General features: G+C 44.5%; 1 protein-coding gene across 1 annotated transcript; it reads right to left on the bottom strand.

The window, feature by feature from the left end:
• Positions 1-16398: 16398 nt before the first annotated feature.
• On the bottom strand, positions 16399-21330 carry LOC134573275 (glutamine synthetase). The gene is made up of 7 exons (XM_063432932.1): positions 21269-21330; positions 19641-19819; positions 18839-19000; positions 18373-18519; positions 17775-17902; positions 17488-17687; positions 16399-17207 (listed from the first exon to the last, which is right to left on the bottom strand). The coding sequence occupies exons 2-7, from the start codon at positions 19804-19806 to the stop codon at positions 16889-16891; spliced, it is 1122 nt and encodes a 373-aa protein (XP_063289002.1). The 5' UTR covers positions 19807-19819; positions 21269-21330; the 3' UTR covers positions 16399-16888.
• Between the last annotated feature and the right edge of the window lie 3941 nt (positions 21331-25271).

Consider the following 25271-nt stretch of genomic DNA (forward strand, 5'->3'; position numbering starts at 1 on the left):
ACACTGCTTAATACCTACATCCATACACACATACTGCCTAATACCTCCATCCATACACACACACTGCCTAATACCTACATCCATACACACACACTGCCTAATACCTACACCCATACACACATTCTGCCTAATACCTACATCCATACACACACACTGCCTAATACCTACATCCATACACATATACTGCTTAATACCTACATCCATACACACACACACACACACACACTGCCTAGTACACACACACACTGCTTAATACCTACATCCATACACACATACTGCCTAATACCTACATCCATACACACACTGCCTAATACCTACATCCATACACACATACTGCCTAATACCTACATCCATACACACACACTGCCTAATACCTACATCCATAAACACACACTGCTTAATACCTACATCCATACACACATACTGCCTAATACCTACATCCATACACACATACTGCTTAATATCTACATCCATACACACACACTGCCTAATACCTACATCCATACACACATACTGCCTAATACCTACATCCATACACACACACTGCCTAATACCTACATCCATACACACATACTGCCTAATACCTACATCCATACACACACACTGCCTAATACCTACATCCATAAACACACACTGCCTAATACCTACATCCATACACACATACTGCCTAATACCTACATCCATACACACATACTGTCTAATACCTACATCCATACACACACACTGCCTAATACCTACATCCATACACACACACTGCCTAATACCTACATCCATACACACACACTGCCTAATACCTACATCCATAAACACACACTGCTTAATACCTACATCCATACACACATACTGCCTAATACCTACATCCATACACACATACTGCTTAATATCTACATCCATACACACACACTGTCTAATACCTACATCCATACACACATACTGCCTAATACCTACATCCATGCACACACACTGCCCAATACCTACATCCATAAAGACACACTGCCTAATACCTACGTCCATACACACACACTGCCTAATACATACATCCATACACACATACTGCCTAATACCTACATCCATACACACATACTGCTTAATATCTACATCCATACACACACACTGCCTAATACCTACATCCATACACATATACTGCTTAATAACTACATCCATACACACACACACACACACACACACTGCCTAATACACACACACACTGCTTAATACCTACATCCATACACACATACTGCCTAATACCTCCATCCATACACACACACTGCCTAATACCTACATCCATACACACACACTGCCTAATACCTACACCCATACACACATTCTGCCTAATACCTACATCCATACACACACACTGCCTAATACCTACATCCATACACATATACTGCTTAATACCTACATCCATACACACACACACACACACACACACACACACTGCCTAGTACACACACACACTGCTTAATACCTACATCCATACACACATACTGCCTAATACCTACATCCATACACACACTGCCTAATACCTACATCCATACACACATACTGCCTAATACCTACATCCATACACACACACTGCCTAATACCTACACCCATACACACATACTGCCTAATACCTACATCCATACACACACACTGCCCAATACCTACATCCATACACACACACTGCCTAATACATACATCCATACACACATACTGCCTAATACATACATTATACATTGAATATATAATTTATCGCTGTGATAAATTATGTATTCAAAGCATTTGGACACTCATTGACAGACACTCACTGACAGACAGACAGACACACACACTCACTCACTGTCAGACAAATACTCAGTCACTGACAGACACAAACACTCACAGACACACACTCACTGACAGGCAGCCACACATACACTCACTGACACACACACAGACATACACACACTCACTGACACACACACACTCACTGACAGACATTTACTCACTCATGACAGACACACACACACACACACACACACTCACTGACACACAAACTCACTCACTGACAGTCAAACACACAGTCACTGACACACAGACTCACACAATTTTATATATTTGAGGCAAATTCAGCCTCCCTAACTCCCTGGGGTCCAGTGTGGGGCAGCTTTTCACTCCTCCAGTGCGCTGTTTAGTATGCTGGTGCCAGAATGATGTCATATTACGGCTCTCAGCATCATAGAGGGCGCGCGGGGGAGGAGTGAGAAGCTGCAAGAACAGCCTCTCTCGCCACCCACAATACAGCAACCTGCCTCCTGCCCCCCTCTTCTCTGGCATTTTTCGGCAGAGCAGGCACCTGCCATCAAGGTAAGCAGGTGCCTGCTCTGCCATATTGAAGAAGGACATAATTGGGGGCGCCGATTTTGGGGCGCCCTGAGGATTGGCCCTGCGCTGGGTATTGAGAGCTCAAGAGCAGTTTGCCCAGTCACCCAGCGCTGCAGCCCAAGACAGGGGCAGCCCACCAGGATACTTCACGGTGGGCGCCCCCGGCAGGCCCCCTCCCTAGGTGAATGCCTAGTTCGCCTAACGGTGTCGCCGACCCTGCTGGCCACAGGTAAGACACAGGGGGGGAAAACCAATTATCTGCTCCTCTCAGGACCCCCCACAGATCAACACCTATCACAGCCCACAAATACACACACTGCATCCACTATATAGCAAGGGTTGGCAACCTTCGTCACTCCAGATGTTGTGGACTGCATTGCCTCTGATGCTTCGTCAGCATTCTGGCTGTAAGAGCATTATGAGAGATGTAGTCCTCACCATCTGGAGTGCCGAAGGTTGCCTACCCGTGCTAAATACACACTGCATGCAGTATACAAACACACTCCATCCATCACGCTAATGCTGCATCCACTACACACACACGGTGGTGGAATGGGTGACGGCTCCTATGGACTGACTTGGCGTGTGGAACTGTGTAAGGGCCCCAACATTTCTGATGGCAGCCCTGCTGTCAGGCTATGAGTAGTATCTATGATGTGGCTAGAGGTGTTTACAGGTTACCACAGTTTGAGATGACACAGTATTCAAGACATTCAAAACATACGACAGATGTCATCGGTGGCCGCGGAGTCATGGGGAGCACAGCTTGTGTCTCTTGTTCTGCTCCAATCTGTGTGAATGATCGTCATGCTGTGCAGGGATATGGACTGACCTCACCACTCCAGCAGCCTCTGTTTGTCAAATATTTAATGTCCCGCATGAGTCGGACTAGCAACACAGGTCTGTGAGTTTCATATGCAAAAAAAAATAAAATTGTACATACTACTCTTTTACTTGCCCTCCATGCCAATAGCAGCTAGCCCCGGCTGCACCTACTTTAACATTCAGTCCTGACAGCAAAATGGACCTAAATGATGATAACACGCTTTGCATTTCCTGGAATAAGAAAACAAGTTATTCTGAGTGTTTTTGTTGAAGGACAGAGGACATGATATCTGATCTTACTCTGTATGTGATCGCTCTAATACCATTGGGTACGGTATCTAATCGCACAGTGATCGGGAACGAGAGGGAGGTTTGGAGGTAAATACAGACCAAGACTCCATTCTATAAAATATCTCAACCCATTGACGTCAATAGTTTCAGACATCAATGTAACTGACTGAACCCATCCCTTCCCTAATACCCCCAGCTCCCCACCTGTCAATCAATACCTCCCTGCTCTACCTGGACTGATCCCATCCCTTCCCAGATACCCCAGCTCTTCACCTGTGTGTCCCCCACCCTGATCAATACCTCCCCACTCTACCTGAACTGATCCCATCCCTTCCCTAATACCCTCAGCTTCCCACCTGTGTGATCCCTACTGTGATCAATACCTCCCCGCTTTACCTGGACTGATCCCATCCATTCCCAGATACCCCAGCTCTTCACCTGTGTGACCCCCACCTTGATCAATACCTCCCCGCTTTACCTGAACTGATCCCATCCCTTCCCTTCCCTAATACTCCAGCTCTCCACCTGTGTGACACTCACCTTGATCAATACCTCCCCGCTCTACCTGAACTGATCCCATCTCTTTCCAGATACCGCCAGCTCCTCACCTGTGTGTCCACCACCCTGATCAGTACCTCCTCGCACTACCTGGACTGATCCCATCCCTTCCCAGATACCCCCAGCTCCCCACCTGTGTGACCCCTACTCTGATCAATACCTCCCCGCTCTACCTGAACTGATCCCATCCATTCCCTTCTCTAATACCCCCAGCTCCCCACCTGTGTGACCCCGCCCTGATCAATACCTCCCCGCTCTACCAGGACTGATCCCTTCCCTTTTCTAATTCATCCAGCTCCCCACCTGTGTGACCCCCACCTTGATCAATACCTCCCCGCTCTACCTGGGCTGATCCCATCCCTTCCCTAAGACCCCCAGCTCCCCACCTGTGTGACCCCGCCCTGATCAATACCTCCCCGCTCTACCTGGACTGATCCCTTCCCTTCCCTAATACATCCAGCTCCCCACCTGTGTGACCCCCACCTTGATCAATACCTCCCCGCTCTACCTGGACTGATCCCATCCATTCCCTAATACCCCCAGCTCCCCACCTGTGTGACCCCTACTCTGATCAATACCTCCCCGCTCTTCCTGGGCTGATCACATCCCTTCCCTAATACCCCCAGCTCCCCACCTGTGTGACCCCCACCTTGATCAATACCTCCCCGCTCTAACAGGACTGATCCCTTCCATTTCCTTCCCAAATACCCCCAGCTCCCCACCTGTGTGACCCCCACTCTGATCAATACCCTTTTTGTGTGTGTTGTTTGTGAGCTTGGCAGACAGGAATGCTGTGCATGTGATCTTGCTATTCTCTGAGAAGGTTTCTGTGTAGCTTGCAATTACGTTGTTTGTAACATAAAGTATGCTGCAACATACTCGCACACCTGATAATGAATTTGTTTCCTCTTTACCGTGTATAGCCAGGTGTGGCTGCAGGACACGCGTGTATATGTTTGGGATCAGGTGCCCTATGACTCAACAGAAATGTCTAACCTGCTCCTACAATTCATGTTACTGTTTCACGTGGTGGAATCTGCAGTTTTGATCCAACAGCAAGACATAGCGCTGTCTATTTAAAGGGGAACCGTCCCTTATCTGGAGATGATCCTACAGAATAAAACACTAAAATCCCCCAATAAATTGTGTTATTTTTTAATCACGTGATGCTCCGTTTTAGTTCAATCTGGTATTAAAGGAACACTTAAAACACCATAACCACTGTAGCACAGTGTAGTGGTTATGGTGCCAAGGTGCCCTGGAACTCCTTCCTACCAAAAAAGTTACCAAAACATTTGCTAGCGAATTGACTTTTTACCTGTGGTCTGCAGGAGGGCTTACAGACGTTCTTACCAGTTTCTCCAAGGAGGTTGAGAATGACGTCCGACTTTTTTACCATTACAATTGTTTATATAGCGCCAACATACTCTGCAGGGCTGTACAACATGTAAAGCAAGACAATAATTGGTTCTAATAAAACACATATGACATGAAAGGAATGTGATGAGAGCCCTCCCCAAACCAGCATGCAATTTTTTTCCTTCTTAATTCTGATTTCCAACTTTTAGTTTTTATTCTTTCTGAATGTATTTTTTGGTTAATTTTGGCCAGTTTTACCTTTTTTCCTACTCCACTGCGGCGGCGGGTTTCTATCCACACTGCTGCCATGTTGACGTGTAGTCTCTGCCTTCGTGTTCCCGTTCTCCCCACCCTGCCTTACCCGTGCCCACTGAACCTAGATCATAATATTATAGACGGGAGACACAACGGTCAGGTGAGCACTGCGGGAAAATGGGACTTGACAAGAGAAGTGATTCTCGCCTTTATCAAGTTTTGTCAAGCGGAGGAATAATACCTACTTTGTCTTATGTATTTTATGACAAAAAGATGGGAAATGAAGAAAGAAAGAATGGATTCGGAGAGAGGCAGAGTTGCAGGAACGATTGGAGAAAGATAAGTTCGTGGTGATAAATGCTGCTCAATCTATGGACTCTGAATGCATTTCTGGTCGCAGTGGTCTTCAAGGGAAGGTGGTTACTTGTTGTCAGTGGCAAAGTCATTTCGGGGGCATTGTACATTGACAAAGGGTATTATGGCCAAAATGTGGTACATTATTGTATTCTATTACCTCCGTTAAACCTGGAGTGACGCTAGTCACTAGTCCATTTTCTGTGCCTGAGCTAATTCTTATATGTGTCTACATATTGCTTTACACTGAAGGAGGTGAAGAGTGCTGGGGAGCGCGGGCAACAATGGGTTAACAAGTTTCCGTTATTTTAGATACAGCCGTCACCGACTCCAAACTCCTCTTGTACAGATTAATGCACACCTGGATTGTCCTTAAAAATGACAACGTCCTGATAAAAATAGTGCAAGCAGTCGATATTCCATTTTCTTGCTTTCTACAATATACACTTAGAAATAAGAGTAAAGAAAAAAAAATTATAAACATTCCAGTGTTTAAAGAAAGTAGTTAATAAAAAAAACTATTGGAAATCAATAAAACAAATACCACCAAGGTACTTGTCCATCTGGCGATTCTTTCTATAGGAAGAGAGATACAATATAATGTGGAGAATGTAGACAGGACATTCAGTAAATATATATACTTTTTACAGAAAGGGTTGTGGATATACGGAGCGGCCTTCCAACAGATGTGGTAGGTACTAATACTGTGCAAAATCCAAGCGAGCTCACAGAGAAACGCTGCGATCCTAAGAATGTAAGAAATGCAAGCGTTAAGCCTTTTCCTAGATAGAAAAGCTGTCATGGTACATAGTCTGCCCTATATCAACTGCTTCTATGAGCAGTACAGAGTAGGGTAAAGAAGGTGTAGAGTGCCCTCTAGTGGAATATTATGGTAATGACTATAACATAGAGATAGAGTTTGAGCTGAGAAAATAATAAAACAAGCCGCTCTGAGCCCCCTAACCAGTGGCGTACACACAATCCATGGGGCCCCGGTGCGAAACTGCTGCATCCCCTCCTCCTCCCCTGCTCCCTCCTCGCCTCTCTCCCCTTCCCTCCCCTCTCTCCCCCGATCCATGGGCCCCCCGACACATACATAGACACAAACACATACACACAGACAGACACCCCCCGACAGACACATACATACAGACACACAGACAGACACACACACACACACAGACACATACATACGCACACACATACAGAGACACAGACACACACACATATAGAGACACAGACATACACATACAGAGACATACACATACAGAGACACAGACACACACACATACAGAGACACAGATACATACAGACACACACATACAGAGATACAGACACACATACAGAGACACAGACACACACACACATACAGAGACACAGATACATACAGACACACACATACAGAGACACAGACACATACACACACACACACATACATACAGAGACACACACACATAAACACAATTCTTCCTACCTTTTGTTACTTTCCCTGGGGTCCAGTGGGGGGCTCAGACTGATAGGAGTCAGAGTTCCCACTCTGACTCCCTCTTCCTTCCTGCTTCCTACCGCAGGGGCTGATAGCTGGGAGGAGTGACTGGGGAATCACTTCCTCCTAGCAGTGATGTCATCACAAGAGGCCCGGTCGCGCAGATAAAGCGCCCAGTTCTGACCGGGCCTCCTGACAATCCATATCCATCGGGTGGCCCTGACAGCATGAGCCACCCGATGGACCCCTTAACATGCGGCCCCAGCGGTTTACCTCGCGGGCCGGGGCCGCAAAATGTGGCAGTTGGTACCTGGTCGCGGGGGTCTGGAGGGCGGCCAGGCCACCTGAAATGAAGGGCCCGGTCGCAGCTGCGACCCCTGCGACCGCGGTATGTAAGCCGCTGCCCCTAGCCCCTGCTGCAATCTATAGGTGTGGTGGCCATTTATTTGTCAAACTGTTTTCAAGTGATTTTTAAGTGATAATCAGGTACTAGACCTATTTAAACTTCCTCACCATGTGCAAATAAAGGGACACTATAGTCGTCAGGACCACCACAGCTTGTTGTAGTTGTTCTGGCTAATATAGTCACTGAAAAGGCAGTGTTTACATTACTGCTAGTAACATCTCTTGGTGCAATGACTCAGTCGGCCACTAGAGATGTTTCCTAGTTCAGCTCTGTACAGTGTGCAGCACCTACGTTCAGCGTCTCTACACTCTACATGGGTGTGCTCAACACTCCTCATAGAGAGGATAAAAGGAATGGAGCATTTTAGTTATGAAGAAAAATAAATCTCTTTAGTTTGGAAAAACAGCACCTCAGAGGCGATATGATAACATTATACAAATATATTCGGGGCCAGTGCAAACCATTATCTGGAAATCTATTCATAAACAGGGCTATACATAGGACACGAGGTCACACATTTAGGCTGGAAGAAAGGAGATTTTATCTAAGGCAAAGAAAAATATTTTATTTACAGTAAGAGCAATAAGGTTATGGAATTCTCTGCCTGAAGAGGTGGTTTTATTAGAGTCTATACAGATGTTTAAACTGCAATTGGATAAATACTTGCAAAAACATAACATATAGGGATATAATTTCTAATTAGTGGGGTAATAGCTGCTTGATCCAAGGAGACATCTGACTGCTATTTTGGGGCCAAGAAGGAATATTTTCCTAGTTTGTTGCAAAATTGGAAGTGCTTCAAACTAGTTTTTTTTTACCTTCTTTAGGATCAACAGCAAAAACAAATGTGAGGAAGGCTGAACTTGATGGACGCAAGTCTCTTTTCAGCTATGTAACTATGTAACTATGTAACTATGTAAGATGCAGATGCTGCCAATTTAAGGTGCCAAGTTTAAAAGCCCATGAGCTTACAATCTAAAAGATGTAATGGGGATTTGAGATGAGGTAGCAGAGGGAATTTGGAAGTGATGGCCTGAGGACATTAACAGAGAGGTGAAGCTACAGCTAAAATGTAAAGGGGATGAGGAGGTAATTGAGATCTCAAACAGTTGAGGAACATGCTATAAATTTAATAAGAACCTGGGTGGGAAGTACTTAGAGAGAATGGAGAGATTCAACATCGCTTTGATCCGGTGTGTGAAGACATGAACTGATACTAACATCGCACTACGAGTCTTTATTCTGATACATATTGGTTTATGTAGAAACTGCAAGTTTCGATTTTTCTGCTTCTGCTAATTAACATTACGCCAAACAATATATATTTATGATGGGACAGTTTTACATCCATTCCATTAGGGTGTTATATATTACGTTGGTACATTTTAAATTATTCCCTGATTTTATAATCACATGGAGGAAAGGTTATGTTAATATTTCGTTTTCTCGGCTCCTTTCCCTTTAATTTCTTGTGTAATTCTATATTCATTATAGCGGTTGTAGAACTCTATTCTCTATTTACAGCTAGCTTACAATTTATTATTCAGGAAAATTAAAGATTAGTATGACAAACTATAAATCTTGCATTATTTTACATCTCACGTCAAACACTAACAGCCTGTGTTACAAAATTGTGATAAGCTGATTGCCTTGTGACCAGATAACCCAATTAAAAGATTCTTCTTGGAAGCCTGGTCAGAGATTTTACCAGTTGGGCTGTTTATGGGTTAAAGTTCTGGATTCCATGTCAGTCTGCCCCGACTCATTGTATAGTGAAAACAAACCAAAGGTTTCATAGATCAGTCTTACAGAAAGCATTTTATATCGTTTTCTGTCTGTACGTTTATACATAATATTTAGCAAACTGTTCTTTGGCCCTGGGAGATTCATTTTTTTCTTGTGAAGAAGTGGCGTTGAATGAAGACTTCTTCCGTAGTATGTAAAAGAATGGATTAAATTACAGAGATTTACTTCATAAACCCGTTAAATCTTTTGTTATCGAAAGGCGTCTCAACGCAGTCACATGGCTCACGGTTTGGTCAAACACATACATTGAGAAAGGCTCTAAAGCAGGCTTCCCCAAACTCCGGCCCTCCAGATGTTGCTGAACTACAACTCCCATGATTCTCAGCCTATCTATTTTATTCATAGAATCAAGGAAGTTGTAGTTCAGCAACATCTGGAGGGCCGGTGTTTGGGGAAGCCTGCTCTGAAGTGATACTTTGCGTTATCTTTGAATACTGCCTAGTATTTTGTAAGGTGCTTTGTCATAAACCCGTTAAAACTTTCATTATCGAAAGGCATCTCAACGCAGTCAAATGGCTCACGGTTTGGCCAAACACATACCTTCATTGAGAAAGGCTTTAATGTGAAACTTTGCGTTGTCTTTGAATACTGGCTAGTATTTTGTAAGGTACTTTGTTTTTGTGTTAATGGTTGATTTAGTGTTTAATATTATGTCTATTTCTGATATCTGCTGATTTAATTTGATTTCAGCTCACATCGCTTCATTTAATTTTTGTTATACAATCTAATCAGATTGTACAATTTTATAGTTTTTGTCATACATCCTACTTAGGGGTGTTCATAGAGGGGCTGACAGGATCTCACGCACTGATTGGGGTCCTGAAATGCCACCGGTTTAATTTTGTCCAGATTTTATTGTTAGCCCTGAGTCTCCTATAAAACTGGGGGAGAAATTACACCTCCTTTACAGAATTTGTGACAGTGCCAAATTATATAATTGGAGGTGTAATTTTGTGATGCACCACATTTAAAGCAACACTATAGTGTCAGGAATACAAACATGTATTCCTATCACTATAGTTCTAAATGCACTGTTTAGGTCACAGGCCCTCTTGTCGCTGTTATAAAGGGGATTTACTCACATTTTCCCAGTGCCACGTGAGTCTCCTCACAGCTTACTCCGCTTCCGCTCCATCCTATTGGCTGAAATCATTAAACTTGATGATCTCATCCAATGCTTTCTTATAGGGATGCTATTGCGCATGCACGGCAAGACGCTGCACCCCTCCTTGAGGAACGTTTACTGCCTCCATGCAGAGCGTGGAGACGCTGAACGCCAGTGCTGCACTGACCCAGGAAGCACCTCTAGTGGCGGTCTCAATGACTGCACCTAGAGATGTTAATAGGCAGTAATGTAAACACTGCCTTTTACATTAAAAGCCTGCAGAGACAGGCTATAGACACCAGAGAATAACTACATTAAGCTTTAGAGATTCTGGTAACTATAGTGTCCCTTTAAAGCTAATTATTCGGCACAGAGACGGGGTATCGCTGTGGGTATAGGGTTTCACTACAGTGGAAATTTAAGGGTTAATACATTATTGCTTGGGGATAATACAGCAGCAGTGACATTTATAAATATTGGTTTATATAAAGCTCTGATTTTATTCAAAGATTTGATGTGACAGTGTGATTTATAGGCTGGATGTAGGGCATGGCATACGGCTGGCTTTAGGAAGGGCTTCGGTCAATATGTGTGAGGAGGCCTTAAAGGACTCCTAAAGTCACCCAGACCACGTCATTTCAATAAAGTGGGTTGGGTGCAGGGGTCCTGCCATTTTACAGAAACAGTTTACACTGCAGGGTTAAACACACTCCTCGTAGCTGTATTTCAGACTGCCACTAGAGGCGCTGTTACTGCAGCGACCAATAAAACTGCAATGAATGCTAGATGGGGACCACCATCACTGTACGCTAAGGGAGGCCTGTGTTTATTAGAGCACTCAGGAATTTGTTCATTAAACATCCAATTGTAGTAGAGTGAAAGTGAGACAGCTAAATATTAGGTGAAAATAGCCAATTCTGAGAAATTCTCAGCGATAGTCACTGCCTGGACATTTCATCCTGGCTTTTACTAGTCGGTTTTCAGTTCACAGCAATGTGATGTTTACTGGGTGATGATGTGGATTCAGTGGGTTCTGCTGTTCTTGCTCTTTCTGTGGTCCAGTAATTGTGTTCTGAAGTTAAAGGGACACTCCAGGCACCCAGACCACTTCTGACAACTCCCACTACCCTTAACCCTGCAAGTGTAATGAATGCAGTTATTATAAACTGCAATGAATTACCTTGCAGGGTTAAGTCCTCCTCTAGTGGCTGTCTATCAGACAGCCACTAGAGGGACCTCCGTGTTCTTAGAACACAAAAAGTGTTCTAAGCAACGCTGGACATCCTCATGCTAGGTGAGGACCTCCAGCGTCGGCGAAATCCCCATAGGAAAGCATTGAGGTCTAATGCGCGTGCGCGGCCATTGAGGAGAGTAGGCGTAGCCTGACCCAACGCCGAGGGACATTGGCGCTGGACTCCAGTAAGTCACTGAAGGGGTTTTAACCCCTTCAGCAACTTGGGATGGGGGTGGGAGGATGAGGGGCACTGCAGGTTCCTGCAGTGTGTGCAAGGAAAACTAATATGTTTTCCTGGCACTGGAGAGTCCCTTTAAGCAGCCAGGCTGAGGATCCCGTCTAACTGATAGGACCAGTTTTGCAGGATCGATGACTATTCTTCTCTCTCTTGAATGACTGGTTTCTGCACATTCTCTTCTACACACTTTACAGTGATCAATATAACCGAAACAAACTCAGCCAATTTGTGAAATGTGCAGTTTTTAACCTTCTTCTTTATAATTGAAGTACTTAAAGGAACGCTCCGAGCCTCATTATAACTATAGCCTGCTGCAGTGGTTATGGTGTGGGAGTGGCCTGGCTGTCTCCCAGATAAGGTAGTTAGACTATTTAAGAACAGTTTGAGAACTTTCCTGGCTCCTGCTTAAGGGTCCTACCATGGAGCTCTGCTCTGCTCATTGGCTGTGAGTGCTAATCTGATAATTTTAGTAAATGACGATGGCCCTGTGGGGCAGGCCTAGCTCAGTGAAGCTAAGTGGAAACTCCTTGCAGGGAAAGCCAATGGCAGGGGAGGCCCAGCAGAACCAAGGTAGGTTTTCAAGCTATTCTTTCACTTTGACTACCTCTGTGGGGAAAGTGCTAGGGTACCTGTAGTGGTTATAGTGCTAGGAGCATTCATCAAATGGATTTATGTTTAGCAAAACTAATTCCTGTTTCAGGTTTGTGTTTTTTTTCCCCTCCTTAGGCCCTTTATATCTAAATGACTACACTTCCCACTTTGCTATTTGCCTATATTTATTTATATTTCCTTGAACTGGGTGCACCCATTTTGTTCTCTTCTGTCCATGGTGCCAGGAGTTTGCCTTCTGCTGGATTCTTTTGACTCATAGATTTAGGGCAAATGGAGCTCTGCTTAAAAGACCACTATAGGCACCCAGACCACTTCAGCTTATTGAAGTGGTCTGGGTGCCAGGTCCAGATAGGTTTAACCCTTTTTGCTGCAAACATAGCAGTTTCAGAGAAACTGCTATGTTTACCTATGGGTTAATCCAGCCTCTAGTGGCTGTCTCATTGACCACCGCTAGAGGCGCTTCCGCGCTTCTCAATGTGATTTTCACAGTGAGAAGACACCAGCGTCCATAGGAAAGCATTGAGAATGATTTCCTATAGACTGGCTGAATGCGCGTGCAGCTCTTGCCGCGCATGCGCATTCAGCCAGGGACGTCAGAAGAGGGAGGAGAGTCCCAGCGACGAGGGAGCAATGGATTAAGCCCTTCAGCGCCACGGGAGTGGGACCCTGAGGGTGGGGGCACCCTCAGGGCACTATAGTGCCAGGAAAACGCGTATGTTTTCCTGGCACTATAGTGGTCCTTTAAGCTCCACCTATTGCCACGATTTGCCAAAGATCACACTCCTCATGAGGAGGAGTAGTCCATACTGTGTACGAATAAAAAAAAATAAAAAAAAAACGAAGGCAAAAAAAATAAAAATAATTAAAACTAGGAGATATAGAGGGACAAAAAATAAAAAATAAAAAAAAGGTATTAATTTAGAAGCAAAACGTGCAGTGTTAAAGCCACTTTAAAAAGAGCAATATTTGTACTTCGTTTAATTCGAACTGTAGTGAAATTGCAAAAATTTGTGTAAATAGAGAGTTTTTTTTCTGGATCAGCATTTAATTTCACAAGTCTCTGCGTAGGGAATCACAGCTGTATAGACAAACATGTATTTTTGGCCAGTCCTATTAAACTTGCCCATTATCCTTCAAAGCAGCTCCAGTTCAGTGTATCTTAGCCCACGTGGGTCCAGTGTAAATTTCAGCAATTCGTGACCTTGTGAATTGGGCTTTGTGGAGGTATTTAAACCCCAGATGTTAGATAACATTCCCCATTTCTAGCGGATATCCCATAACCTGGAATAAGACACTAGTTCCTTATATTCAGTCTGTGAAATGTCCGAATGTAAACAAGCATGAGCTCTGGAAGTCACCAGAGAGGTGAAACTGATTTATACAGTGTGTTAATATAATATTCAGCAAACCCATTTAATACCCAGATAACATTAGTAGTGAGGGTTAATGATCCCAGGAAAGGATTGCTGAAGGGAGGCCACTAGTGAATAGGTAGTACAATGTGTGCCCACATAGCACTTACATGGAGAGGTGGTCAACGTGGAGAGGGGGGGGGGGGCACCTCTACACCCCTACACTTCTATTTCCCCCACTTTTTCCTTCTAATCTTTAACTTTATTTCCCTACGACACAACACCCAAAATAGACAGATATGGCTAATGTTCCCAGTTTGATGGACGACACTAGGTTTAAATGCTTCACGGAATCGGAACAACGCCAGTGGGGAACACTGTTTTTATGTATTACATGCGACCTTAGTGTTACCATATCCATGACGTTAACGTATTACTTCCTGCATTTATGCCTGTTTTGTTAGGTAGTACATACAGTTTGATAACTCTTATACTATTCTGATCTTTATTATGCTATACTGCAAGGGCCTGCGTGCCCAACATATCTATGACTTCAACTTAATAAATCAGATTATCCAAAAAAAAAAAAAAGAAAATTTACAAATTAATAGAGGTGAAATGTGAATGCTTTTTTTGATGGAATCCCTTTTCTAACGACACAGGACTAGGATTGCGTTTTTCTCAGGGCAAAAGGGACAGGTTCTCTGGTGAAGATACACACTCACACTAATCGGGAAGTAACACACACTGACTTTTTTTTTATTCAATCCCCCAGCCTCCTTATCTGTGGGAGAGCTGAGGGGATTCCCTGGGGTCCAGTGGTGTCACCCGGCTGGCACGCAAGGGAGCACTGCCGCCCCCCCCGTGAGCCGCATACTGATACCGGAGCTGGAAGATGAGGTCATCTTCCGGCATCAGTACACGGCGCGCGAGGGAGCACTCAGAGGACAGTGCTCCCTTGCGCGCGCCAGCCGGGCCAACCTCAGGGGGCCCTGAGGTGGGCGGCTCTTGGGCCGCCCAGGAGAAGAGACTGGCCCAGTGGGTACATAACCGGGCCGCAATCGAGACCCCGGTATGTACGCCACTGCCTGAGATGTTTTTATTTTATACTAGGGGACACTGAGACACTACAGACACGGAGAGACATGGGATACAGACACTGATACATAGGGGACACTGGAGACTTGGTAAAGACCTGGGTACAGGTCAAAACGTTGCAGTGTCCAATTAACCTGCTTAAATCACATTGAGTGCCTGAGACGTTTTATTTTATAGTAGGGGACACTGGTGGCGCACCATGTCTCTCAGGTCTTAAAGTCGTCCAGTGACATTGGGACACAAAGACTAGAGGCCACTGTGTCCCTAGTGTCTCAGATCCCCCAGTGTCTGTATTACCAAGTGTCCCTAATTCTGTTTCCCCTAGTGTCTGCGTCCCCAGGTCTCCCTGCAGCCTTTCCCCCATCCCTCACTTACCTGAGCTGTAGGCTGTCTCTGCAGGTTTGAACTCTGTGCAGAGCTGCTCCCCCGCGAATCAATGAGTAGAGGGGCAGGGAGGAGAGGTTTTTACTTCTTATACACACACTGCAGAATAATCTGTTTATATTGAGACTGACATTTCTATTGCCGGTATTACTGTAATACCAGCAGCCTCAAATACCTGGCAACTCTAAGAGTAGTGTGTGCTGCTAGTTTTGCATCGAAGTACCTCACAATTTCCAAAGCAAAAAACAAAACCACGCAATGGTTTGTGTGTTAGTTATTTACATTTTGGCAAGTCAACTACACTTAACCCGTTAAGGACCAAACTTATGGAATAAAAGGGAATCATGACATGTCACGTGTCCTTAAGGGGTTAAACCCACATTCTTACTTTAGAATACATTTAGGGCACACTCTTGCAAACAGTTTTGTTCTAGATTGTAAGCTATTTTAAGCAGGGTCCTCCTCATTAACCTATTGTTTCTTTAACATTTTGAAGTGTTTTTGATTTAATTTAAAGTTGGCGCTATACAAATAGCGATCATTTCCATATTGCATTTACTCAGAGAATGGGGGGGGGGGGGGGGAGGGAGGGGGTATTGGTTCTCATAAAGAGTGAGAGAGGCTGGAGGTTAACTGGCACCAATTTCAATACAAAAAAAAAAAAAAAAAAAAAAAAATCCATTACAGAATGGAGTAGAGATTTTATTTTAATCAACATTTGCAACAATAAAGTGGAAAAAAAGTCACATCACGTTTTAAAAAATATGGTGTAGAGTTATTCCACAATGGAGGTCTTCTTTTCCTTTAATAAAAGGAACTTTAATTTAACTTCCCCGTTCAGGCCCTGGTAAGCTGGGGGAGGCACATCAGACTTACAGAATTTACTGCTGCACCATATAACTTGCTACTCGCTAAACGCTCCGCTCCCACCCAACAGGAGAGTAAAAAAAAACTTTATTAACCCTTTCCGGAGGCAAGAGCCAAAATAATTTGGCTGCATAGTCTATGGATTTAATGCCCTTCCTTTCATAAAAAGAAAGGATTTCTCAGTGAGAATAAAATTTCAAGTAGTGTAGAAACAGATGACAAAACAGTTACAAAAATTGAATTTTGGCAGTCATGTAAGAGACAGAAGATATGGAGGCACGGTTGAAGAACTGAAGAGTACCAGCTCTTAGTTCAGTTTCCATAGTCTTTGGTCTCATTGCCAGTTTCGTTCAGAATGGTTGTCCTGATCATAGCTTCAGTAACAGCATATGGGTCACAGTTGGCAGCTGGCCGGCGATCTTCAAAGTACCCCTTGCCTTCCTGCCCAACTTGGCGTGGTATACGGATGCTGGCACCACGGTTGGCAACACCTGCAGAAAATTCATGGATACTAGAGGTCTCATGCTGGCCGGTAAGACGACGGAGGTTGTCTTTGCCACCACGGGGATCATACACACAGATGTGGTAGTCATGTCTTTTTCCAAGCCTCTCAATAGCATCTTCAATGTACCTAGTAGAGGAATTGTGCAGATGTTAGACAAATAAAAAGTTAAGAAACTCCCACAAGAACACATTGCGAAACCAAAGTTTGTTTTGTTTTTTTAAACAAAAATCAGCTACTGTGGACTATGCATCTGCTACGTTTTGTGGCGATGTCTATATTGAGTGAAGGTAAAATAATGAAGCATGTGGAGTGTTCCTGAGAACTGCTCCAGATTGGCCATTTAGTTATACAAAACACCAAAAAGATTTTACTCTTGACACAAAACACAAGGTGTCTGAGAACTCACTTTAATCCAGCTTCATTCCTCATGTTCTCAGTGCTGTAGTTGGTGTGACATCCAGCCCCATTCCAGTTACCAGTCATAGGTTTTGGATCAAGAGTGGCGACAACACCAAAGTCTTCACAGACCCGATGAAGGATGTACCGAGCCATCCACAGATGATCGCCCATGTCAATGCCTTCACAAGGACCAACCTGGAATTCCCACTGAAAACAGACCAAACGGTGGCTTTGTTATAAAGAAGTACTGGTAAAAAGTTGACTACATAGATACAAGTAGGGTTCCCCCCTTACCTGTGAGGGCATCACTTCTGCATTTGTACCACAGATCTTGATGCCAGCATAGAGACAAGCCTTATAGTGACACTCCACAATGTCACGTCCATAGACTTTGTCTGCCCCAACTCCACAGTAGTAGGGACCTGAGGAAATATGAAGGATAATAAATCATAGGGTTAGTATTTGGCAAGAAATCATTTAATCAGAGACTATGGCATCCATTTAGTTTCCTGCCTCTATAAGGTTTAAACACAAAAAAAGGAAAAACTTTATCTACAGATGTTGCCAGACTGAGAATTTTCTAGTAGACTGTTCTGATGGCCTATGTCATCAGAAGACATTTTGGTCTGGAAAGGCAGAATTTCCAGATTTCGATCCCAGTGACAGACTTATGTAGCCAGGAGATGTCCAAGCTCCCATCAACATTTCCCCAGCTAAGAGCATGTTAATGAGGACAGGACACAGACGAAGCAGTCCGTAGATCATCATGTGACCTGCACGGCACACATTGACCAGATGGTTCTAACATTAACCTCTGTGCTGTAGAATGTTAAAACCAGCACAGACAACCATTACAAGAATAGATTCAATGCTTTCAGATAGAGTGGATTACCTTGTGGCCCTGGGAAGCCATTATCGGGCCAGCCATAAGGGTGACCATTGATTCCCAGCAGGGTGTATTCCTGCTCCATTCCAAACCAGGGTCGGTGATCTCTAACCAAGTCCATTACTTTATTGCACGTATGACGCAAGTTGGTTTCTGCATAGAGAGAAGGATGATTGTAAATACACAAAGTTCAACTTACACATCATTCAGCAACTTTATCAAAGCAAACCCATTGTTTACACGGATCTGGGGTGGGGCTGTTTTTTTCCCCATGGATTTCTAAGCACATAAAGCCACCTAATTTAACCATCAGCAACTCATCACAACACTGGTCAAAGCATAGTTTATGGCCATATATGCAGGAGTTCTGCAGTTCAGACCAGAGACGGACGAAGCCTGATGACTTGATCGGGAAAAATAAATAACGTCCAAAAGTGGACTTGTGATTTCAGCAAATGGCCCATTTTTTTACCTGCAGCTTTACGGTTGTATTTCAGAACTTCACACATGACCAGCTTGTTGGGGTCCAGGCAGAAAGGGTCTCTGAACATGTGGACAGGGACGAGGTACATATCACTGTTTGATCCTTCTGCTTGTAACGTGCTCGATCCATCAAAGTTCCATTCTGGGATCTCTGGAATAAGACATTAAAAGCACCAGTGAACATACTGAATCCAGGTTTCGTAATCAAGTAGCAACACAATAAAAAAAAAAAAAATTATATATTACATAAACGTAGCCATTTATCTGCCAGCATTTTCCACTTAAGTGTTTACAAGAGCGAACAGAGGACTCAGGTCATGTCTTGCAACTATACTTAAAGTTATTGCAGTGACTTTATGCAAAGCTGGTATCACCGTTACTGACAAGATCACAGGGATCAGACCATACCACCACTGAAACGCTCAAAATGTAAAATATCAAGAAGAAAAAAAAAAACCAAATAAATTCTGCATTTCTCCCCATAGGCCAATCAAGGTTTTCTTGTAGAAGAATGTGTTAGTCTGCCCAAGGATAGCTGTCTTCTATCCAAATTCTTAAAAAATAGTGTTAATTTTACTTCCAGAAAATGCAGCTCAATATTCCTTCAAGAAGGAGCAGAATGGCTCAGACAGGATTGAGCCAGATACACTATTAAAGGATAGGGATGTGACTGCGTAATACCCTGCATAGACACTTCAAGCTCTGTAATTAGACACCCCATGCAGGGCGAAGGACAGACAGTCACAACAGGATGCCATGTGGGGGAGGGGGCATTTGTCTATTTGTCTCACCTTCAACAGACTTTGGTTCATAGTCCAGGGTCTTGGTTTTGCAGCGGACTCCTTCCCCAGTCCCATCGATCCAGACGTAGGTGACCTGGACCATCCCTCCTTGGGGCAGTTTCATGTACTGCTCCCTTACCCCCTTGTTAAGTCTTGAACTGTGAGACACAGACATTGTTGCAGCTGATCTGTGTGTAAAGAGAAAAAAAACTCAATTTAAACAAATTATACACACATCCACATTAAAATATTAGACGTGGCGTTTTTAAAATTCTTCGTCATGAAAAAAATAAACCTACAGATTGAGAAATTGAGATTTTGTGGTGTATACACTAAACCATCTTGGAAATCTGATTAACGTGGATAAATACATTAAAGAATCTGAACAGGGTTGGTTCTGCGAATGGACTACTAGCTCAAGTCCATACACCGCAGCTAGAATTTCTAATGTTATAAAAAGTTACATTTGTAACCACACTTTCCAGCATGACCGGTTATAGTTGGGTTTTAGCCACGGTGGAGGGGAGGGGGGGGGAGGGAGGGGGGGGCGGGGGACCACCAGCAATAAACTGGACCCTTGTCTCCTATGATGAAGATCTCAAGTCAGAGACTGGCATCCAATCCCATAAAGTGCATTGAATTCTAGATAAATAATGAGCTTTTAGAACTCCACAGCTTAGCTTGCAGTTTATCACACGTCTAATTATGGATATACCGTCTGGGCGGAAATTAAAAATATAGAGATTTGTAGATATATAGCTTTGTATCCAATGGAGATTAGAACACTAGACAAATTATATTTTATCTCCCCCCTCCCCACCACTAAACTCCACCCTACGCAGGAGAACAGAATAGACAAACTGGAATCAACCAGTTCAACAAGTTTTGTACTAAAACTAAGCGGATGGTCAGAGCCTTCCTGGGCTACTGGACTTTAACCCTGTGGGAGCCAGAGGCCATCAATCAGAACAAAGGGATTCCTCAGATTATCCACATCAGGTTATTTAATCCCCATTTTACTTGCACCATGGACTGAGTCTGGGAATAAAGAACTCTATTGTGTGAGGGACATTCATTCTCCAAGGCTGATGGAAGGGGGAGTTATACACACAATATCTCTGAATTATTAAACAATCACAATCTAGATTCACACGTTCAGTAAGGCTATAAAAAAAAAAAAAATCCATCACAGTGCCCCCACAAGCAATCTCACATTTGACAAAGGATAAAAAAAAAAAAAAAAAAAAAAAAAAAATTATATATATATATATACACACACACACACACACACCTCACCCCCATCCTCTATGACATATTTACAGATATTTACCAACCAGACAACAGAAAAGTAATTTGAAGCATTGTGATCACTATAGTAGTGTGAGCCCCATGGCCAGCTCACCACAGTTAAACCCCAATTTAAAAAAAAAAAAAAAAAAAAAAAGTGCAGAAAGGAAGGAGTTAATAGTTCAGTGATTGTAGTCATGTGGGCAGTGGGCACACTGTATTCGTGGCAGGACGTGCCAGCCCAGGTGATGCCCCCAGTTACCCCTTTACATGGGCAGGAGATGGCAAACAAAGCACTCAGAGCACATGTCCAAAACAAGTTAGGACCAGTCCCCCCTCCTCCCCCATACCTTGTTAGCAGCCAGCAGGCAGTCCCAGACTTGGGTTCTTGATGACACAGCGACCTACTGAAGGCTGGAGAGCCTGCTGGCCACCTTATAAAGGGCAGCTTCAAGCCACGCCCACTTCTCTGATGTAAGGCTTGGGAAAGGCAGTGAGTGGGCGGGTCAGCATCTCTGAGGACACGCCCCGTTCCAAACATTCTAAAGTTTGTTACAAAACAATAACGTGTAACATTGTTTCCATTGGAAATGATTCTTCTCTACAAATGATGCAATATTGAAAACAGACTTTTATTGAACACAGGAAGTGTCAGTTAACCCTTTACTGACCAGGGACATCCCATTTGTGTCGGTGATGGCCAAAAAGTCATTCCCCAACACTGATTTATAGGGTTATTTACTAACGTGAGAATTGTCCTGAATTTAAAGGTAATTTCACATTTTTCAGAATAGTTGACCAGGAAGTCTGGCTGATGTGGAGAATTTTTCAGAGTTCAGCTTTTTTTTTCCTGACAATAACCCAGCTAGTCCTGGTTAATTCTCAGTTAAGTGAATAATCCCCGTACAGATTCCCCTGTGTGCATGCAGGGATATCCCGTGCTTTGCCCAATCTCCAAATTATACTCACAGCTTGACAGACCATAATAAACAGACCTTTCCAGGAACTCCCAGCTGTCTGTTCTGTACTTTGTTCTTATCTTTCCTTCACATCAGCTGTTAACTATATGTAAACCAGAGTTACCTCTATCACAGCTATCCTCTAAGGCCACAATTGAAAGCGTATTTCAATTAGCTGACTTACAAAATTGTCCCAGGTTGTCTATTCTGAAATTAAATTTGAAATTCACTTTGAATTCACCTTGATTTCTCAATTTAATAAATAGTTTTGCCTGTGAAGCACCACTGAGGGGTTACGACAAGAAATAAAATCTGCTCATTTGTTTCTGAACCCAAATTGGAGCTCCAACAACGGATTGGCTTAAAAAGGCGGATGTATAAAAAATATAGATTGTAACCAGTAATACAGCTGAGCCCAGGCTGGCTGAGGATGATGGGAGTTTAGATCTGCAGGATGGCTGGCGCGCTGCTTGTTCTCTCTCTGACCTATTCACTGCACGCAGCCTGCATCAGTCTCACTAAACTTAGCCGGATGAGCTGGGAGTTGAGATACTGCCGAGTACGGTGCAGAGTTCAATAGAAACTGCTGAGTTCAGGGGAAGATGGTGGGAATCATCACTACTGACTGCGCAGTGACATCACTAGTCCATAGAACTGTGTCCTGATTGCAGTGTATGGTAAATGGAATGTGAGTTAAGTTATCAGTTAATGAGCTGTGGGGTTTGGAGAGCATTGGATGGGATGAAAATTAAACTCATGGTGCCAGACTGTGGATTGAACTGTAATTATAGTTACAGCTAATAGCAGTGGTGTATTTTGGATTTGTGCTGGGAACGACTAAATTCGGCACCTCCCTTATCCAAATTTGCCCCACCAATTCGTGTCAAGGCCACACTCACAATGACAGACACACTCACTGACAGACAGACACACACACTCACTGACAGACACACACATTTTCTCATACACTCACCAATTATAAATATATATTTTTTTTATTTAAAAGGACATAGCTTCTTCGCCGCCCAGCTAGATTATTAGTAGTTTAACACCTAGAGGGCCACCAGCTGTTGGGCCCCTCTGGACACAAGGCAAACAAGTCATTTGCATGGGAGTTTAGGGCTGTGCTTTTGTCTGCCCCCCTGAAAGTGCCGTCCTAGGCAAATACCTTGTTTGCCTTGTGCTAAAAACAGCTCTGGCTAATAGGCTGTGGTTTAAATGGTACGGTGCCAAGTTGTGGGTTGAACTAGATGGTGCCAGACTGTGGGGTTGGGCTATACAGTGCCAGACTGTGGGGTTGGGGTATACAGTGCCAGACTGTGGGGTTGGGGTATACAGTGCCAGACTGTGGGACTGGGGTATATGGTGCCAGGCTGCGGGGTTGGGTTATACAGTGCCAGACTGTGGTGTTGGGTTATAGGACCACGGTGTGAGTTTGGGTTATATAGTGCCAGACTGTGGGTGTTGGATATATAGTGCCAGGATGTGAATTTGGGGTTAAAGTGCCAAGCTGCAGGTTTGGGGTATATAGTGCCGGGTTGTAGGTTGCGATACATAGTTCCAGGCTGCGGGTGTTGGGATATATGGTGCCAGGCTGTGGGTGTTGGGTATATGGTGCCAGGCTGTGGGTGCTGGGGTATAATGCCAGGCTGCGGGTGTTGGGGTATATAATACCAGGCTGTGGGTTTGTGGTATATGGTGCCAGGCTGTGGGTGTTGGGTATATAATGCCAGGCTGTGGGTTTGTGGTATATAATGCCAGGCTGTGGGTGTTGGGATATATGGTGCCAGGCTGTGGGTGTTGGGGTATATCGTGCCAGGCTGCGGGTGTTGAGGTATATGGTGCCAGGCTGTGGGTGTTGGGTATATAATACCAGGCTGTGGGTGTTGGGTGTAAAATGCCAGGCTGTGGGTGTTCGGTATATAATACCAGGCTGCGGGTGTTGGGTATAAAATGCCAGGCTGTGGGTGTTGGGGTATATGGTGCCAGGCTGTGGGTGTTGGGGTATATGGTGCCAGGCTGTGGGTGTTGAGGTATATGGTGCCAGGCTGCGGGTGTTGGTTATATTATGCCAGGCTATGGGTTTGTGGTATATGGTGCCAGGCTGCGGGTTTGTGGTATATGGTGCCAGGCTGTGGGTTGTGGCTGTGGTCACACTATTAGTCACATGGAAAAGCTAATTACAAGAACATGACAGTGAAAACCGGTGGATTTTCTGTGAACTGAAACTCATAGAAATCCGGAGATTGCAGAAACTACATTAAATAAACGGTTTATTTTTAAATAAAGCCGTTTGTTTATGAAACCAATTGATAATTAATGTCCTTGGCACAATGTTTTGGTAAATATTATGTTCTTCTGCATTCTCAGAAACGGTCTGTGGAGTCAATTTCTGGGTGAAACTGTGTCCGGCCCCTGATTGAGAACAGACCCAAACCTCTGAGTGAGAACAGACCCGAACCTCTGAGTGAGAACAGACCCAGACCTCTGAGTGAGAACAGACCCGGACCTCTGAGTGAGAACAGGCCTGAACATCTGAGTGAGAACAGGCCTGAACCTCTGAGTGAGAACAGACCCGAACCTCTGAGTGAGAACAGACCCGGACCTCTGTGTGAGAACAGACCCGAACCTCTAAGTGAGAACAGACCCGGACCTCTGAGTGAGAACAGACCCGGACCTCTGTGTGAGAACAGACCCGAACCTCTGAGTGAGAACAGACCCGGACCTCTGTGTGAGAACAGACCCGAACCTCTGAGTGAGAACAGACCCGGACCTCTGAGTGAGAACAGACCTGGACCTCTGAGTGAGAACAGACCTGGACCTCTGAGTGAGAACAGGCCCAGACCTCTGAGTGAGAACAGGCCTGAACCTCTGAGTGAGAACAGACCCGGACCTCTGAGTAAGAACAGGCCCGAACCTCTGAGTGAGAACAGACCCGGACCTCTGAGTGAGAACAGACCTGGACCTCTGAGTGAGAACAGACCCGGACCTCTGAGTGAGAACAGACCCGGACCTCTGAGTGAGAACAGACCTGGACCTCTGAGTGAGAACAGGCCCGGACCTCTGAGTGAGAACAGGCCTGAACCTCTGAGTGAGAACAGACCCGGACCTCTGAGTAAGAACAGGCCCGAATCTCTGAGTGAGAACAGACCCGGACCTCTGAGTGAGAACAGACCTGGACCTCTGTGTGAGAACAGACCCGAACCTCTGAGTGAGAACAGACCCGGACCTCTGTGTGAGAACAGACCCGAACCTCTGAGTGAGAACAGACCTGGACCTCTGAGTGAGAACAGACCCGGACCTCTGAGTGAGAACAGGCCTGAACCTCTGAGTGAGAACAGACCCGGACCCTCTGAGTGAGAACAGACCCGGACCTCTGAGTGAGAACAGACCC

This window comes from Pelobates fuscus, chromosome 9, assembly GCF_036172605.1.
Source record: "Pelobates fuscus isolate aPelFus1 chromosome 9, aPelFus1.pri, whole genome shotgun sequence".
NCBI classification, from domain to species: Eukaryota; Metazoa; Chordata; class Amphibia; order Anura; family Pelobatidae; genus Pelobates; species Pelobates fuscus.

Excerpts from the sequence above, each read along its gene's own strand:
- LOC134573275 (XM_063432932.1), bottom strand. The coding sequence starts at position 19,806 with ATGTCTGTGTCTCACAGTTCAAGACTTAACAAGGGGGTAAGGGAGCAG. Across the intron at positions 19,001-19,640 it reads TGAACCAAAGTCTGTTGAAG|AGATCCCAGAATGGAACTTT; the intron begins GTGAGACAAATA and ends GTCTTATTCCAG. Across the intron at positions 17,208-17,487 it reads AGGAATGAAGCTGGATTAAA|GTACATTGAAGATGCTATTG; the intron begins GTGAGTTCTCAG and ends TTCCTCTACTAG.